This window comes from Geotrypetes seraphini, chromosome 5 (genome assembly GCF_902459505.1).
Source record: "Geotrypetes seraphini chromosome 5, aGeoSer1.1, whole genome shotgun sequence".
Lineage (NCBI taxonomy): Eukaryota > Metazoa > Chordata > Amphibia > Gymnophiona > Dermophiidae > Geotrypetes > Geotrypetes seraphini.
Window position 1 is genome coordinate 168,259,154 of NC_047088.1, and position 17,818 is coordinate 168,276,971.

At 41.8% G+C, this 17,818-nt stretch overlaps 1 protein-coding gene across 2 annotated transcripts in view; it reads left to right on the forward strand.

The window, feature by feature from the left end:
• The window catches only part of ERBB4 (erb-b2 receptor tyrosine kinase 4), a 1,781,744-nt gene that overhangs the window by 1,706,581 nt on the left and 57,345 nt on the right, over nucleotides 1-17,818 (forward strand). For both annotated transcript variants that reach the window (XM_033945093.1, XM_033945094.1), the window contains one exon: nucleotides 15,049-15,096. In XM_033945093.1, coding sequence (XP_033800984.1) covers nucleotides 15,049-15,096 — 48 coding nt within the window. The remainder of the gene's footprint in view (nucleotides 1-15,048; nucleotides 15,097-17,818) is intronic.

Genomic DNA, 17,818 nt, shown 5'->3' on the forward strand with positions numbered 1-17,818 from the left:
CAATGCCAATTCTCAGGGGGGGTGGAGCAGCGCCGCTGGCCTCAGGGGGTGGGGGTAGGTGGGAACATATCAAGCGAGTTTCCATTACTTCCTGTGGGGAAACTCGCTTTGATATACGAGTAATTTGGATTACGAGCATGCTTCTGGAACAAATTATGCTCGTAAACCAAGGTTCCACTGTATAAGGTTTCAATATTCACTCTTAAGCACTATTCCATAAAGGGAGCACAACCTTTATGCAATAGCTCTCTGTGCCAATTTTTTTCATCATTCAAATGTGGGTGCCATTTACTGAATCTGCCCCTATGTGACTTGCATACTGAGGGCACACAAAGCATTTACATGTTTGGATGATAGATTAACATGCAAAAGTGCTAGTATTTTATAATCGTAGTATGCAAATGGCACTTATATGTAGGTGTTAAATTTCTATTTAGGTGCTATGCTTATAGAGTACAAGGAAAAATTATCGCTGCAAAACTGGAACCTACATTACGATAGACAGAGATGGAATGAAAAAATATCACTTTTGTTGCTGAAATGTCATCCTTCCTCAGAGCCATAGAAAACATATTTGCTGAGGAGGGTAGTAGGAGGTGGATTAGAGAAAGCAGGGTAGTTGTTAATTTGATGGCCAGCTGACTATCACAGGGCTGCTGCAGAAGGAAGGATTTTCTCTCGGGGTGCTGCCTCCAATCTGAATTTCATTTCAGCTCTGATCAGTTGTAAATAGCAGCCTGTTCCTTTGAAATGTAACTGATGTTTGCTCAGTGCTGATGGGACAGCAATGTTTGCTCTGTCTGTAGCTCCAGTAGAGTATCCACTGTGCATTCCTTGCATTCACTGATACAGGCCAGCTGCCCCAATTCCAGACGGCCTGCTGAAATCCTTGCACCTACGTCAACAGCTGTTCAACTTGGCAGTTCTAGTCATTTGGCATATTGTGGTTATTACAGACTACTACTTCTCTTAGGTAAAAGAGTTTCTCCAGAGATACGTGCTTAGGTATATCAGTCCTGGCGAGAAACTTCACAAGCTACTTTGCTTTGTCTAATCTTGGGAGCAAGCAGTGAGGGAAAGATACTTGGGGTAAAACAAATTAAATCAATGCAGAATAGAAAGCTTCCTATAAAATGCATCACAATTTAGGACGTACAAGTAGAGGGTAATTTTTTCTAACATAACACTTGTATGTGCACATAAAAACTTCTTATAATGTATTGCACCAACCAAGAATGGAGTTGACCAAAACAAACAGGATAAAGGTCAGTCAGTTGATGTAGTATAATTAGATTTTCAGAAAGCTTTTGACAAAGTTCCTCATGAGAGGCTCCTGAGAAAATTATACATTCATGGGATAGGAGGCAATGTTCAGTTTGGATTAGGAACTGGTTTTGGACAGAAACAGAGGATAGGGTTAAATAGCAATTTTCAATGGAGAAGGGTAAATAGTGGAGTGCCACAGGGATCTGTTCTGGGATCAGTGTTATTTAACTTTTTTTAATAAATGATCTGGAAACTGGAATGACGAGTGAGGTGTTTAAATATGCAGATGACACTAAACTGTTCAAACTTATTAAAACACATGCAGACTGTGAATAATTGCACGCAGATCTCAGAAAATTGGAAGACCAGGTATCTAAATAGCAGATGAAATTTAATGTGGACAAATGCAAAGTGATGCACATTGGGAAGAATAACCAAAATCATAGTTACCAGATGCTAGGGTCTACCTTGGGGATCAGTACCCAAGAAAAAGATCTGGGTGTCTTTGTAGACAGTACACTGAAACCTTCCACCCAATGTGTGGTGGCGGCTAAAAAAGCAAACAAGATTCTAGGAATTATCAGAAACGGAATGGTAAACAAGACTAAGAATGTTATAATGCCTCTGTATCGCTCCATGATGCGACCACACCTTGAGTATTGCATTCAGTTCTGGTTGCCTTATCTCAAAAAAGATATAACAGCTCTAGAAAAGGTTCAAAGAAGAGTGACCAAGAAGATAAAGGGGATGGAACGCCTCTCATATAAGGAAAGACTAAAAAGGTTAGGGCTCTTCAGCTTGGAAAAGAGACGGCTGAGGGGAGATATGATTGAAGTCTACAAAATCCTGAGTGGTGTAGATCGGGTACAAGCGGATCGATTTTTTACTCTATCAAAAATTACAAAGACTAGGGAACACTCAATGAAATTACAGGGAGATACTTTTAAAACCAATAAGAGAAAATATTTTTTTCACTCAGAGAATAGTTAAGCTCTGGAACGCTTTGCCAGAGGATGTGGTAAGAGCGGTTAACGTAGCTGGTTTTAAAACAAGTTTGGACATGTTCTTAAAACAGGATTCTCCAATAGTAGAAGGTAGAAAACTTCATTAAGAGGATTCATCTAAATTTTTTATCATGTTATTGGAGAATCCTGTTTCTTTTGGCTAGCTGCATTCATGTTATTGATATTGAGGTGTTTAGATCCCTCTCCTGGTTCTTCTAAATGTATTTGATGCTGGCAAGTAGGCATATACTTGTAGGTGGTCCAGTGGCATGCATGTTCAGGGTAAGACTCTGGGGGAGGGGGAGGCGAAGTCACAATGTAAGCACATAGGTTGTAAAATACACACCTACTGTATATACATATTTCAATAATGTATATTTATACCATTTTTATGGGATGCATAGATGCTTATGTATGTTTATGCAGGGTTTAATTTAAACAATTTTTATTGAAGACAACATAACAGCAGAATATACACGCACGTTATAGTCTATGGATGCGTTAGTGTTTAGCGCATGCTAAAATGGCTAGCGTGCCTTAGTAAAAGGACCCATAGTAACATAGTTTGAGCCAATCTATCGGTTTCACCATTTATGCGTATGCCGACGACATTCAGCTCGTTCATTCATTTAATCCCGAAAACACCAATGAAATACTTGCAATTAATCAAAAACTTGAAAAAATAAAAAACTGGCTCTCACAAAACAAATTAGCATTAAACATTACCAAAACCAAAGCCTTATTTTTTCCTATGAAGCAAGGATTAACACTGTCAGCGCCATTTCTAATAAGCAACCTATCAATTAACATAGTATCATCACTAAAATTACTAGGAGTCACTATTGATGATAAATTCTCGTACCATGAACATATTAGCAATGTGGTAAAATGCTGTTTTTTTCGCTTGCGCCTAATCCGCTCGATGTCTAAATTTCTGGAACCTAAATCATTGAATATTTTAATACACTCTTTGGTCATGTCCAAATTAGACTATTGTAATTCACTCTTATTAAACATTACACAAAAAGAAAAAAAAACGTCTACAAATAATACAAAACACTGCAGTTAAAATCATTCATAATGGCAAAAAATACGACCATGTAACACCCTTTTTAATAGACTCACACTGGCTCCCAATTAATCAACGAATAACCTATAAAATATCACTTCTAACTTTCAAAACTCTACTCAATAATGAACCTTTATTTATAGATCAACTATTAATTCCATATAGCTCATCCCGAGCATTAAGATCAACTGCTTTAGGAACACTTACTGTACCTTCTCTAAAGATCATCGGAACCAGACGTCACGACATATTCTCAGTCATGGCTCCCCTTACTTGGAATGCCCTTCCTTTATACTTAGAGAAACCAAAGATCTGAACATATTTAAATCTAACCTAAAAACTTTCTTTTTTAAAACTTCTTTTAATATGTAAAACCTTCTCATTTACTATTATTTTTTAATTTTTTTTAATCAGCAATTTTAAATAATTCCCATTTCTTTTTTCTCAACTTCTCTCAATATGACTTTCTAAACCCCCAATCCTAATGTTTTTTCCTGTCATATTTTCACTTTCTTCTCCTCTGAGAAACGCAATATGTAACTTTAACCTACTTTATCCCTTCCCATTGTTTCTCAAATTTGTCAGTATTGTCTGTCCAAAATTTTTATGTACCTCTTTTAAAACTATGTATAGCATTTCTTTTTAATTGTTGCTCGCTTAGTACAAAATAGGCGATTTATCAAAATCAATAAAACTTGAACTTGAAACTTATTGAGGCGCGGTAGGCGGTTAACGCGCGGAATACCACACTTTCAACCGCCTGCCGCGCTAGTCACTAACGCCTCCATTGACGAGGCTTTAGTTTTTTGGCTTGCTACAGGGGTTAGCGCGTGATGAAATGTCCGACGCGCTAATCCCCTGTAGCGCGCCATGATAAAAGGAGCCCATAGTAAATGATGGCAGATAAAAAGACCTGTACTGTCTATTCAGTCTGCCCAACAAGATATACATTAGTTTTTAACTTGTTGAAGGTTATCTACACTCTGGCTCTTCGTCTTGTACTTAGTATTACACGCCACTTTATTAAAAGGGCTTGTGTATACATTTCTAGGGCAATTTGCTAAAGTGCATTATTGCTGATGAAGAGTGGCAGCGTGCATGGTTTAACCTAATTCGGGGTTTCTTTTACTAAAGCTATTAATGTAGAAATTAGCACATGCCATTAGCTGTCATGCTAATAAAGTACCGTGTTTCCCCCATTATAGGACCTCCTCCTTTAGTAAGACACCCCCCTTTTTTTCCCCACCTGGGAAATATAAGCCCCCCCCCCCCGAAAATAAGGCACTATTTGGCAAGCATGTCTTGGAGATCCAGAGTACTGGTACAGTACCGTATGCGTGGTCACACAACTTCCTGCTTCCGCTGTCCAGGAAAACAAGCCCAGGAACAGCCTCTGTACACCGAGGCCCTGATTCTCCAAAAGTGCGTCCCGATTTTAGGCAGCTGTAGACGTCCTACAGCTGTCTAATCAGCCAATCGGGATGCACGTTTTTTTAAAAAAAATGCTCCCCAGGCAGGCCGCCCGGTAGAGGCGTCCTATACTAAACATCGATTCTGTAACCGGCGTCTTTAGAGAATCGGGTTAAATTAGACACGGCCGCTATACTTATGGCAGCAAGGGATCTCCCTGCTGCAATATGTATAGCGGCCGCGGTTGTTGCGGCCGCCTGTCCCATCACTGATAGGAGAATGCCTAACTCCTCCTGTCGGAACCCCGAGCCCCCTCCCCCCCCAAACTCGTAATCGCCGACAGGAGGATGCCCAACTCCTCCTGTCGGAACACCGGAACCCCCTCCCCCCCAAACTCGTAATCGCGGACAGGAGGATGCCCAACTCCTCCTGTCGGAACCCCAGAACCCCCTCCCCCCCAAACTCGTAATCGCCGACAGGAGGATGCCCAACTCCTCCTGTCGGAACCCCGGAACCCCCTCCCCCCCAAACTCATAATCGCCGACAGGAAGATGCCCAACTCCTCCTGCCGGAAAGCCCAACGACCCCCCCGCCCCAACTAATCTCCCTCCCCCAACTAACCTTTCAATGTTGGTCAGCTGGATGGGTCTTGCTGCCGTCCAGCCGACGGGTCTGCCTCATGGAAATGAGACAGCACGCCCCTTCCCGGCCCATCCCCGCTAAATTTAAGGCCTGATTGGCCCAGGCTGTAGAAGCCTGGACCAATCAGGCCTTAGGCATAGCGGGTCCGCCCATTCCCACTAATCCTAAGGCCTGATTGGCCAAGGTGCCTAGCCTGGGCCAATCAGGCCTTACATTTAGCGGGGATGGGCCGGGAAGGGGCGTGCCGTCTCATTTCCACGAGGCAGACCCGTCGGCTGGACGGCAGCAAGACCCGTCCAGCTGACTAACATTGAAAGGTTAGTTGGGGGAGGGAGATTAGTTGGGGCGGGGGGTCGTTGGGCTTTCCGGCAGGAGGAGTTGGGCATCCTCCTGTCGGCGATTACGAGTTTGGGGGGGAGGGGGTTCTGGGGTTCCGACAGGAGGAGTTGGGCATCCTCCTGTCGGCGATTACGAGTTTGGGGGGGAGGGGGCTCGGGGTTCCGACAGGAGGAGTTAGGCATTCTCCTGTCGGTGATGGGACAGGCGGCCGCAACAACCGCGGCCGCTATACATATTGCAGCAGGGAGATCCCTTGCTGCCATAAGTATAGCGGCCGTGTCTAATTTAACCCGATTCTCTAAAGACGCCGGTTACAGAATCGGCGTTTAGTATAGGACGCCTCTCCCGGGCGGCCTGCCTGGGGAGCATTATTTTTTTTTAAAACGTGCATCCCGATTGGCTGATTAGACAGCTGTAGGACGTCTACAGCTGCCTAAAATCGGGACGCACTTTTGGAGAATCAGGGCCTTAAATGTTTTTCTGGTTTGTGATACAGTTTTTTCTGGTTTGTGATATAGCTTTTCTGGTTTGTGATGACCTGTACCATATACGGGTAATAAATGTCTTTTTTTCAGCAATAAATGTGTACTGTATTCTTCTTCATGGAAAAATAAGACATCCCCCTGAAAATAAGACCTTGTGCATATTTTGGAGTTTTTAAAAATATAAGACAGTGTCATATATTCAGGGAAACAGGGTAGTAGCTTGAAATATAGCATATTTGAATTCCTTTAGTAACAAACACAGAATCTGGTGGAGAACAGGTGCGGATTGGACAAAGAATGCAGGTTACACTTAACATACTGCTTGATATCTAATATAATAAAATGGTAGGACGCGCATGCGCACTAAAAAAATCGTGTTCCCTGAGCTGTCGCGTTTTTTTTAGTGCGCATGCGCGGGTTGTACGTCACCAGCCAATCGCCTCCACAGGCCGGACCGCAGCCAGATGGACCGCGGGAAGGGAAAGGGGGAGGGGAGGAGGGCTTCGAGGGAGCCAGATGTCGGAGAAGGGCAGACGCGGGCCCAGGAGCAAGTCCAGCTGTACAATCCTGTCCCTTAAGCCGCGGCGGCGGCTTTGAAAACGGCTACCTTAGTTACCGTGGGAAGGGAAAGGGGGGGAGGAGGGCTTCGAGGGAGCCAGCTGTCAGAGGAGGGCAGACGCGGGCCCAGGAGCAAGTCCAGCTGTACAATCCTGTCCCTTAAGCCGCGGCGGCGGCTCTGAAAACGGCTCCCTTAGTTACCGCGGGAAGGGAAAGGGGGGGGAGGAAAGAGGGGGGGAGGAGGGCTTCGAGGGAGCCGGCTGTCGAAGGAGGGCAGACGCGGGCCCAGGAGCAAGTCCAGCTGTACAATCCTGTCCCTTAAGCCGCGGCGGCGGCTTTGAAAACGGCTACCTTAGTTCTTTGTTCGATTTTTTTTTAAAGTTTAACGCTGCCGCCGTGGCTCCTCTCACGATCCCGGCCTGTGTCAGAGAAGGCTTCCGACACAGGCGGGATCGTGAGAGGAGCTGCGTCGGCATCTTTAAACTTTTTAAAAAAAAAAATCCAGCAAATAACTAAGGGAGCCGTTTTATCTGCATGCTGCTACGAAGGAACAGGTGAAGGGGAGGGAAATGCTGATGCTGATGCACAGGGAGCAGGCAGGCATGGCAGACAAACAGGGGGAGAGGGAAAGGGGCTGCTTTGGGGGTAGGGGTGTGCTGGGGGCACGGGATCACAGAGCAGGCAGGCATGGCTCAACAAGGGGAGAGGGAAAGGGGGCTGCTTTGAGGTGAGGGGTTTGCTGGGCCAGCAGCAATCATAGGGGGGAAACAGAAGGGGGCCACGGAGCAGGCAGGCATGGCACAAAAGGGGACAGGGGCATTGGAAAACGGGGCTGTTTTGGGGGGAATGGTGTGCTGGGGGCACACACCAAGAGATAGGCAGGCATGGCGCAATGGAGAAATACAGGCAGGCAGGGCACAAGGCAGAGACACAGACAGAAAGAATGACAGACAGACAGCATCCAAGCACAGAGAGAGAAAGGAAAAAAAAAACAGTCTACTCTAGCACCCGTTGGACAGGGGGAGAACGAAAGAGATGCTGATGGACAGGGGGAGTGAAGAAAAAGGAACGGAGGACTAATGTTGGACAGGGGGAGAAGGAAACAGGTGCTGCTGGACAGGGGGGAGGTAAAACAAAGGGAGAAGGGCTGCTGCTGCATAAGGAGAGCAGTGAAGGGGTGGTGGTGGACACAGGGGAGGTAAAAGGAAGGGAAAATGGACAGGGGGAGCAGGCAAGGGGTGGTGATGGACAGCCAAGGAAAAAGAAAGGCAGAAAGAAAAAAAGCGGCTAAGGAGAGAGAGAGAAAGAAATAAAGACAGACACACACACATATGTTCTAGCACCCGTTAATGTAACGGGCTTAAAGACTAGTTGTAGGATAGTTGTTAATGCAGCAGATATCGGTGGAGCACTTAACACCACCTCAAGAGATTTTAAGTGTATCCATTATCTACAATGCATTTATCACATTGCACAGTATTAACTGGGAAGATACCAGGGATGTTCCCAACAGTTAATGCAGAGGCTTTGTTGTTACCATTATGGATATATATTTGTTTGAGATAACAGGTAAAATGTCAACATTTTCCATGTTGTTTTTTTGTTAACCCAAAGCAAACACACCTGAAAAAAAAATTTTTTTTTCCTTCATCATCATTAATGGAATGCTCTTCCTGCACAGTGGCGGGAGGAATGTTCTTTGATTTCCTCTGAGAAACAATTTAAGGTATATTTCTTTCGACAAGCCTTTCCAGATTTCCTGTTGGAAGCAGATGTGTAGAGGACTCTCTTCACTTATTTTACCTTTTGGGATGGGTATTTTTTTTTCTTGAGATAGGTTGTTTTATATTGGGGGGTTTGCAGTGAGATTTTGGGTTCCTTTTACAAAGGTGCGTTAGGGCCTTAACATGCAGAATAGCACGCGCTAGCCGCTACCGCCTCCTCCTGAGCAGGCAGTAGCTGCGCATGCTAATCCGGTGCATGGGCTAAAAACGCTAATGCACCTTTGTAAAAGGAGCCCTTTGTGAGCTTTTGGATGGGCTTTTCTATCAGTTTTATGGTGTTCTTTTCTTTAATGTGTGCTGTATATTTTAATTGTACACTACTTAGATTGCTATTGTAATGAAGTGATATATCAAGTTAAATAAATCTGTAATCATTGTTAAGTGGTGTACATTGTTCCTCACTAGTGTGCCTTATTTATCAATAGATGCAATAGTGCTCACATGTTTGATGATATTCCCTCTCCCACCAAAAAGTTTAAAAATTTTGAAAAAAGAAAACACCTCAAATAAAACAAAAATTCTGTAAACAATATGGAAAACTCAACAAAAAACAGTCTTTGACCTGCACATCTCTAATTACTATGGGGGTCAATATCCAGCCATTGGCATGAGCGTTGTGCTCACTGCTGATGGTGTTTTTCCCCAGATTCAAAGCTGGGACCTGTGCAGGCTTCAGCTTTGAATGTCTGGTTATTTTTAAGCCAGGTAACACTTAGCCGCTTATTGATATTCCTCACTTAAGCAGCCATGGGTTCCCACATAAAAATAGGACAGGCGATTATGTACTAACCCTGGCCACTTAAATGATTAATATCAGCACTTAAGTAGCCAAGTGCTGACTCCACCCCCAGTGACACTTAATGATATAGTCAGCCACTGACTTAACTAGTCAGTGGCTGACTAAATCATTTTGAATATCGGGCCCTGTGTTAATTGACCCCATTTGATCCCATTCCATCTAATTTTTTAAAAACTCCAATTCAAGTGCTTTATTTTTTCAAGGTGACTATCATCAATACAAGTCTGCGATCTGGCAATGACCCCTTAGTATGGAAAATGCTTCTTTGAGACCTACCTTTAAAACAGGTAGTAAAAATCACACCTTGGTGCACTCTATTATATTTGTTGTTCTTATATATCACATTTACCCTAATGAAAGGCCCCAAAATGGTTTACATAACCTGTAGCAGTAAGAAATATAGAAACATGATGGCGGATAAAGACCCAAAGCCCATCCAGTCTGCCAGTCCAAAGCATCCACTATCTCTTCTTCTCCCTAAGAAATCCCACATGCCTGTCCCACACTTTCTTGAATTCAGACACAGTCTTTGTCTCCACCACCTCTACCGGGAGACTGTTCCATGCATCTACTACCCTGTCCGTAGAAAATAATTTCCTTAGATTACTCCTGAGCCTATCACCTTTTATCTTCATCCTATGCCCTCTTATTCTGGAGATTTCCTTAATTTCAAAAAGACTCACCTCCTGTACATTACTGCCACAGAGCTATTTAAACATCTCTATCATATCCCCTCTCTTCCACCTTTCTTCTGGAGTAGACATATAAGGTTAAAATTAAAAAAAAAAAAAAAAAACTACAAAACTATTAGGTGCAAATAACAAAAATAATCACTCAATGACGTATCAAAATTATGTCTTCAAACATTGAGCGAACTATAAGAATCAATGTTTCTAATTACATCGGGAAGAGAGTGCCATACTGATGCTGCCATTTAGGAAAAGGACAGTTTAAAAAAATTTAAAATTTAAAAATATCAAGACTAAAGTGATTCCCAGCATTTTAGGAGTGTATTAAATTGAGATTGATTCAGTAGATTTGAGACCTACACAGATAGGAAATGCCCGATTCTGTGTTCTGAACCAGAGTAATTTAGTCTTTGAAGGGTTAAGTTTCAGAATGATGAAACATGGCAGTCCAATTCTGAATCTTGGAAATACATTTTAATAGGTTTGAGAGACGAGGTTGAATGTTGGAAACTACTTCCTGGAGAATAAAAATGTTGTCTGCATATGAGTAGAGGAATTCACCTCCTTCCAATGTAAGTGAATTCAGTGTCCCAATAAAAATGTTAAAAGTAATGGGAGACAAAGGCGATACCCGAGATACCCTGCAGTTGGGAGTCCAAAAGCTTGAAAACTCACCCCAAACTGTGATTGCATAAGTGCTGCAGTGAATGAATCTTTAGGTCAGTACAGTACCCTGTATCCCCAAACTGGTTAATAATGTTAATAAGATGTCATGGTTTACCATATCAAATGCTGCCGATGTGTCAAACTGTAGAACATCAGATGTTTATATTTGCTAAGCAATTGCCTTACTCTGGTAATCAAAGCCAACAATAGGGTTTCTGGGCTATGAGAATGCCGAAACCCATACTGGGATAACTGTAAAATAGAAAATGTATCTAAAGCATCAGTTGCTATGAGGTTTATAATCAAAATGGAAATACATCTAAAAACCCACCCAAGTCGCTTGCACGACCTAAAAGACAGGTTGTCCAAGTGCCAATAATCAAAACGACTTTTTAGATGTATCTAGGGACATTTTAGGCCTCTAAATGCCACTGTGCGCCCAGACCTGAAAGGGGCATTTTTGGAGGAGTGGTGAGGGCGGGATTTGGGTGGGGCATGGGCCAACCTAGACATAGTCATACTGCAGGGATAATTGAAAGTTTTACGAGGCTGCCTGGACGGAACTTATACGTTGTGACTTAGGCGATCTAAAATCAGGTCTAAGTGCCCAGAAGATATTCAAAGTAACCAGATAACCACTGCAGACACAAAGTACAGACTCCCACACACTGCCCCAGTGATCACTGACACCCTCACACCGCCATAAAAATCAGAATAAAAACATACATACTGTCTCCAGAACATCAGCAACTGCTATAGGAAAGCTTAGTAGAGCTGCACAGAGGTCTCTTAAGTAGCCTGGGGGGTGGGCTAGTGAACCATTGAGAGGAGGACCCAGGCCCATAAGCCACTTTACTACTATATTCATGGTGGAAAATGTGAGTCCACCCAAAAAAAAAAAACACCTACTGTATTGCCATATAGGTGGCACCTGCAGCCATAAGGGCTATTGGGGTTGTAGATAGATGGGTATAGTGGGTTGGGGGGGGGATTCAACGTTATTTATATGGGAGTTGTGGTGATATGTTTGTGGCACTCTTTTTGTGAAGTTCACAGCAGTGTCCTATAAGGTGCCCCACTGCTCTGTTGCCATGTCTGGGTGGCCAGTCCATCACATTGCTGGCCCCTCCCACATCCAAAAGGCCTTGTTCTGGACGTTTGGGACTTGGATGAATATTTGGATGAGAATGTGGTATAAAGATAGACATAGTGGTGGTCTGGATTTTTAAACACCTGGACATACAGATGGATGATTTTTGGAAAAAAAATACTTTAGATGTATTTTGCGAGAATGGACATTTGTGCCCTGCCAACTTTGGGCGACTAGTGCCCTATGTCCAAATCAGAGTTAGACATATGTTTTGATTATGTCACTCCACAGATTTAAGAAGCTTTGTAAATGTCAGAATATTTTCAATAGGTCTAAAGTTGGAAGGTAGTTCTGGGGCCATTGAAGGAGACTAAATAAGTTGGGTAAAAATAATTTTACCTACAGCAGGTAGAAAAAAGCCCATTTGATGAAAATGACTCATCAGAGTGGTTATCTATTCACTGCATCCAAAGGTGGAGCCTTAAAGACAGGAGTTGGACATGAGCCTAAAGGACAAGATGATAAACTCAGCTTAGGAAGCAATGAGCTTTCTAGTGATATAGGTAATTTTGTAAAAGTAAGCCATACTCTATCAACTGTCTTTCAGACAAAAGAGCAAAGGCCTGGGATTAACATATACAGTTCTTTAAAGGTTTGCTATCTTATCAGAAAAGTAATTTGCTATAATTTTGGCTTCAGGAGTTTCTATCATGAAAGAGGAATGAGAGCATGAAATTAATTCATTCCAAAGCTTAAAATAATTTTCTGATTATGGCACTCAGTCCCTTTTAATTACACATGGTATTGTTTTCTGGCCCTAAAAATTCAAATTTGTACCTGCATATCTTACATTTCCATTTTAATTTATCTTACAACTGTTTAATTTTTCTCCAAGCACAGAGCTCTGGAGAATACCATGGAGACATGCGTGATTTAATCACAGCTCTGGTAGCAACTGGTGTAATGTCATCCAACAATCTAGTAACCTGTATTCTCCAGAGATAGTGAAGCTTGAGGAATGGTTTGAAATTTGGCATCTAAGATTTAATGCTAAGAAATTTAAGGTCATGCATTTGGGCTGCAAAAACCTGAGGGAACAGTACAGTTTAGGGGTGAGGAAATTTTGTGCATGAAAAAGAAAAGGGACTTGGGTGGGATAGTATGTGATGATCTTAAGGTGGCCAAACAGGTTGAAAAGGCAACGGCAAAAGCTATTGTAGAAGGATGTTTTGATGCATAGGGGGAGGTAAGGCCAGTAGGGAAAAGAAGATATTTATGCCCCTTTATTAGACTCTGGTGAGACCTCATTTAGAATGTTGTGTATAATTCTGGAGTCCATACCATGAAAATATATAAATAGGATGGAGTCAGTCTAGCCATAGAGGAATGGTTGGTGGTCTTCAACATAAGGTGTAAGGAGACAGACTTAAAGATCTCAATATGTATACTTTGGAGGAAAGGCTGGAGAGGGGAAAGATCTAATAATGTTAAGGTATCCAGTCACTTAGTCCTCAGTCACTTAATCCCCAGTCACTTCAGTCCCAGTCATTTAATCCCCGGTATCCAGTCACTTAGTCAAAGTCACTTATCCAGTCACTTCATCCTCAGTCACTTAGTCACCATCACTTAATCTCCGGTATGATAAATACCTACATGCTACAAATGTGCATGAGGTGAGTCTCTTTCGGTTGAAAGGAAACTCTGGAATGAGGGAGCATAAGATGGAGGTGAAAGAGAATGGATTCAGAAGTAACCTAGAACTACTTTTTCACAGAAAGGGTGGTGAATGCATGGAATAGCCTCCCAGTAGAGGATCTGGGTGTCATTGTAGACAATACGATGAAACCTTCCACCCAAAGTGCGGCGGCGGCAGCCAAAAAAGCAAATAGGATGCTAGGAATTATTTAAAAAGGGATGATTAACAAGACTAAGAATGTTATAATGCCCTGTATCGCTCCATGGTGCGACCTCATCTGGAGTATTGCGTTCAGTTCTGGTCTCCTTATCTCAAGAAAGATATAGTGGCACTAGAAAAGATTCAAAGAAGAGCAACCAATATGGTAAAGGGGGTGAACTCCTCTCGTATGAGGAAAGACTAAAATGGTTAGGGCTCTTCAGCTTGGAAAAGAGACAGCTGAGGGGAGATATGATTGAAGTCTACAAAATTCTGAGTGGAGTAAAACAGGTACAAGTGGATCGATTTTCGGTCCGTCAAAAATTACAAAAACTAGGGGAAACTCGATGAAATACTTTTAAAACCAATAGGAGGACATTTTTTTCACTCAAAGTGAACCAATTCACTGTTATCCATGTTGCAAGTGTACGTATTTTTCTTATTTGATATACTGCCCATTGGCACAGCCATCTGAGCGGTTTGCAAGGATTCACAATCTAGCCAGGTACTCTTAAGTGTTTTCCATAAATCATTTAATAACAACATAGTGGAGGAAAAGACCTCAGTAGCCTGGGCATATTGTAGCAATTATACTTGTTCACTTTTGCTGGTCACACAAGCTGGCTATAAGTATCCATCAGTCAGGCTTTCGCATGCTTCTTGAAGTACAGGTAGTTTCAAGTTAGACTATCATTGACAAACAATAAAATGCAAATTTTCATGGATTTTTTTCTGCTTGTTTTCACTTGTTTACGGTATGCAATGACATGGAATATGCCACTGACGTTCCTTATAATTGTTGCAAATGACAGTCCATCTCTATTATCTGTTGGATATGTAAAGGAATATTAATGTACATTGCAAATATGGTTTTCCTTAACTAGTCGTGCCTTGTATACAATGTGGAAATCAATAAATATATACTTTAAAGGTTTAACAATAGCATTAGCCTCATTCTGCTGGTGCAATTTTCAAAAGTTACATTGGTAGGGCAGGAGGTTTGTAGAGACAGTGCATTTGGTTTAGAGGGGCAATGAGGGTCAGGGCTAAGTCTGGGAGGATTTTATTTGGTTTACTTTTTCAGCTGCAGTAGTAGAAGCCCTATATTTTTTTGTATTGTTTTTCATTTCTTTAGTATTTAAATTGTATTGGTTTCTTTTAATTTCATTTTTGATTTTTTTTCTTTTTATTTCAAATGGATGAAATAAAAAAGAGCAAAAAAAATAAACCCAACAACTGTGCACACTTCTACAGTAATGATGATGGATATTAATAAATAGTATTGACAGTTAATCAAAAACAATAAACTAATATTGTTTGTGATACTGACGGAAGCTAATTTATGCTTTGCAGGATTTACAATCCAGTAAATCTACAGATCTTCTCACTAGTAAATATGAGGTAAGGATATGAGGCACCTACCCTCAATGTTGGTTATTAATTAGTTTGTGCACTAAAATTTGGCATGCATGTGCTAATGATTGAGCTAACAAACCACACAAAGAATGACGCACTGCTTTTTGCACACATGGGCATAACAATTCTCCCTATTAGTTTCTATGCATGGTTTAGTATGCCAAATGCATGCAACTCTCTCACATACTAGGTTAGATTTGTAAGAACTAATTACCAAAGGGAATTTTTCCTCCTCATTCTACAAGAATCAATTAGCTTGGAGAATATTTGAAAAGAGTAGCAAGAAGGGGTTGGCCCTGTTGGAGGGAGGGAGCAATCAAGTAATGGAGGCTCTTTGACATTAATCGAGGGGAAGGGATAGGGTGGGATTTTTTTTTACACTTTTTAACATTTTTTTTACACTTTTAAAATTCTTACCTTCCCATTGTACTTACCTCTTGTGTTTACAATGCTTATTGTAGTTCTCCCAACTTCCCCTATGTATAAGTCCTTAATGTTGGCGTGTTTGTTGTAGTTAATAACTGAGACCCTGTTTATAATTGTAAATCACTTTCAATTTATGATATTGCGATACATCACAATTTTAATGAAACTTGAAACTTGATAAAACCTCTTGATTCTGGTCTGGAGGGTGGATGGGGGAATAAGTCAGGCACACAGGATTCTTGATCAGGGCTCGTTCAAGGGAGTTGTGGTTCTCTGAGCCAACTTTTACTTTGACCACCCTATCTTAGGATGTGCATCAGCTCCATCCTCACACATTAGCTCCTCTCAACCATCAGCCACTTGCAACAGCTCCTTCCCAGCTAGTTCCCTTCTTCCTCTGCATCATATCCTTCTGACCAGCCCCTCTCTCCTCTGCCTACTCATATAACCTTGACTCACTGTACAGGTGTGAGGGATGACAGGCCAGGCACAGTCTCCACTTGTTTTTGTCCTTGTGGCTGCCTTCTTCAAAAGGGTTCAGCTGACCCCTAGTGGTAGTCTCATGGTACTATTATTAGGAAGATTCAAACTAATATTTAGCAGATTTTTTCCCTTATATGACAGCTTGAGCTCCTTGGCAGTAGTACCATGAGACTACTACTTATGGTCAATAGAGCCATTTTAAAGAAAATGGCTACTATTGCATGAGTGAGTGGGCAATCATTCCTTTCTCCATCATCCCCGGGAACCCCGGGTAAGTCCTAGTGGGTTGGAGAGAGGCTCTAAGAGGGAAGGGACTTCAGGAGCAGGCATATATTTTAGTCCTACACTGGGTCCACCAGAACACCAGGGATTTGAGGTTCCCCCCCCCCCCCGCCCCGCCAAAGGAAGGGATTCTAGAAGTCCTCAGTTCTCTATACTACTATCAGCACTGCCCTAGGTTTGTCTTCTCATGTTATAACCTCACAGGTGGCAGCAAAGGGGAAGAGCACAGTGGTGAGTAGAGAGTAGCACACTCTAAGCGAATTTATTTATTTTTATTTAGGCTTTTGATAACCTTGAGTTTTGGTATCCTGAGCCAGTTCCTTACATTGTTCATGCTTGAACACTGCCCTGCCCTTGATCATTGGATCTGAAGGGTGAGGGGGTTATGTTGGAACTTCAAGTATCCATCACTGCAGTTCTGTTCAGGGAAGGTATTATGATGAGACCACAAAGCCCCCATCATTACTATGTTGCATGGGTGTTTTGGTGAGATGGAGGAGGAGGTCTGGAATACCATGGCTCTTATTTCTTCTTTTGAGAAATGTGATGAAATCTCCATTGCTATGTGATCCTTTAAGTTTGGGTGAATGTAGAATGCAGCGTACTTACTGAGTTGCTGAAATTTTAGGAATTAACCAGCACATGGGCAATTTCACATGAAGTAGAACATGCAATGCTGTTTTCACGCATGTTTGCTAAAACCTAGTTAACATCTGTTGGTGGCTAATTTTCATGTGCATCCACTAGCATATTGGGGAACCAGTTTAGAGGATAATTTTGTATAGGTTATCTAGGCAAGGATACCGATATTTATATCCTCCCATTTACCTAAACCAGTATTTATATAAGTTCTTCAAGTGCTGTTTTGGGGGTTAAAAAAAAATAAAACACAGCACTACTGAATAAGCATGTACTGTATATTGGGTACCATGTACCACAGAAAAGCCCTCACACTATAACTCAGAGCTCACGGTGTCATAGCTCCATTAAAGTAAGTTTCCACTGAAACCCATAAGAGCAAAAGGAAGCTGGCAGGCAAAGATAGAAGAACACAGATTGGGTAATTTCAAAGTGAAGATGATGACGTATTTTAGATGTAACAAACAAGTTTTAAAGGTCTTCATTAGCTCCAGATAATAATTGTAGCACTTTTTTCAAAATATATGAGATACTGTGTGAAAGACCTCAACCAAACGATACTTCAGCAAAGCAGACTTGCATGATCTACTTTTAATGATTTTGTTTTACTAGTTTCTTTTCGGTGGAAAAAGTAAGGGCACAGAAACAATTTTTAGTTCATTATTGTCCTATTTTTGTACTCACTCTACATTTTTGGACATTTTTTCAATTTCACATACTTTTTTATAATAAAATTTTTATAATGTTTGTCAGAACATTTAACACATTAATCATCTTAAGACATTAGGGGCTCTTCTACTTAAGAGTTTTAAGCATTTAGGACCATATTCTGTATATGGCATCCCAAAAATTGACACTGACTAAAACGGCACTTAGT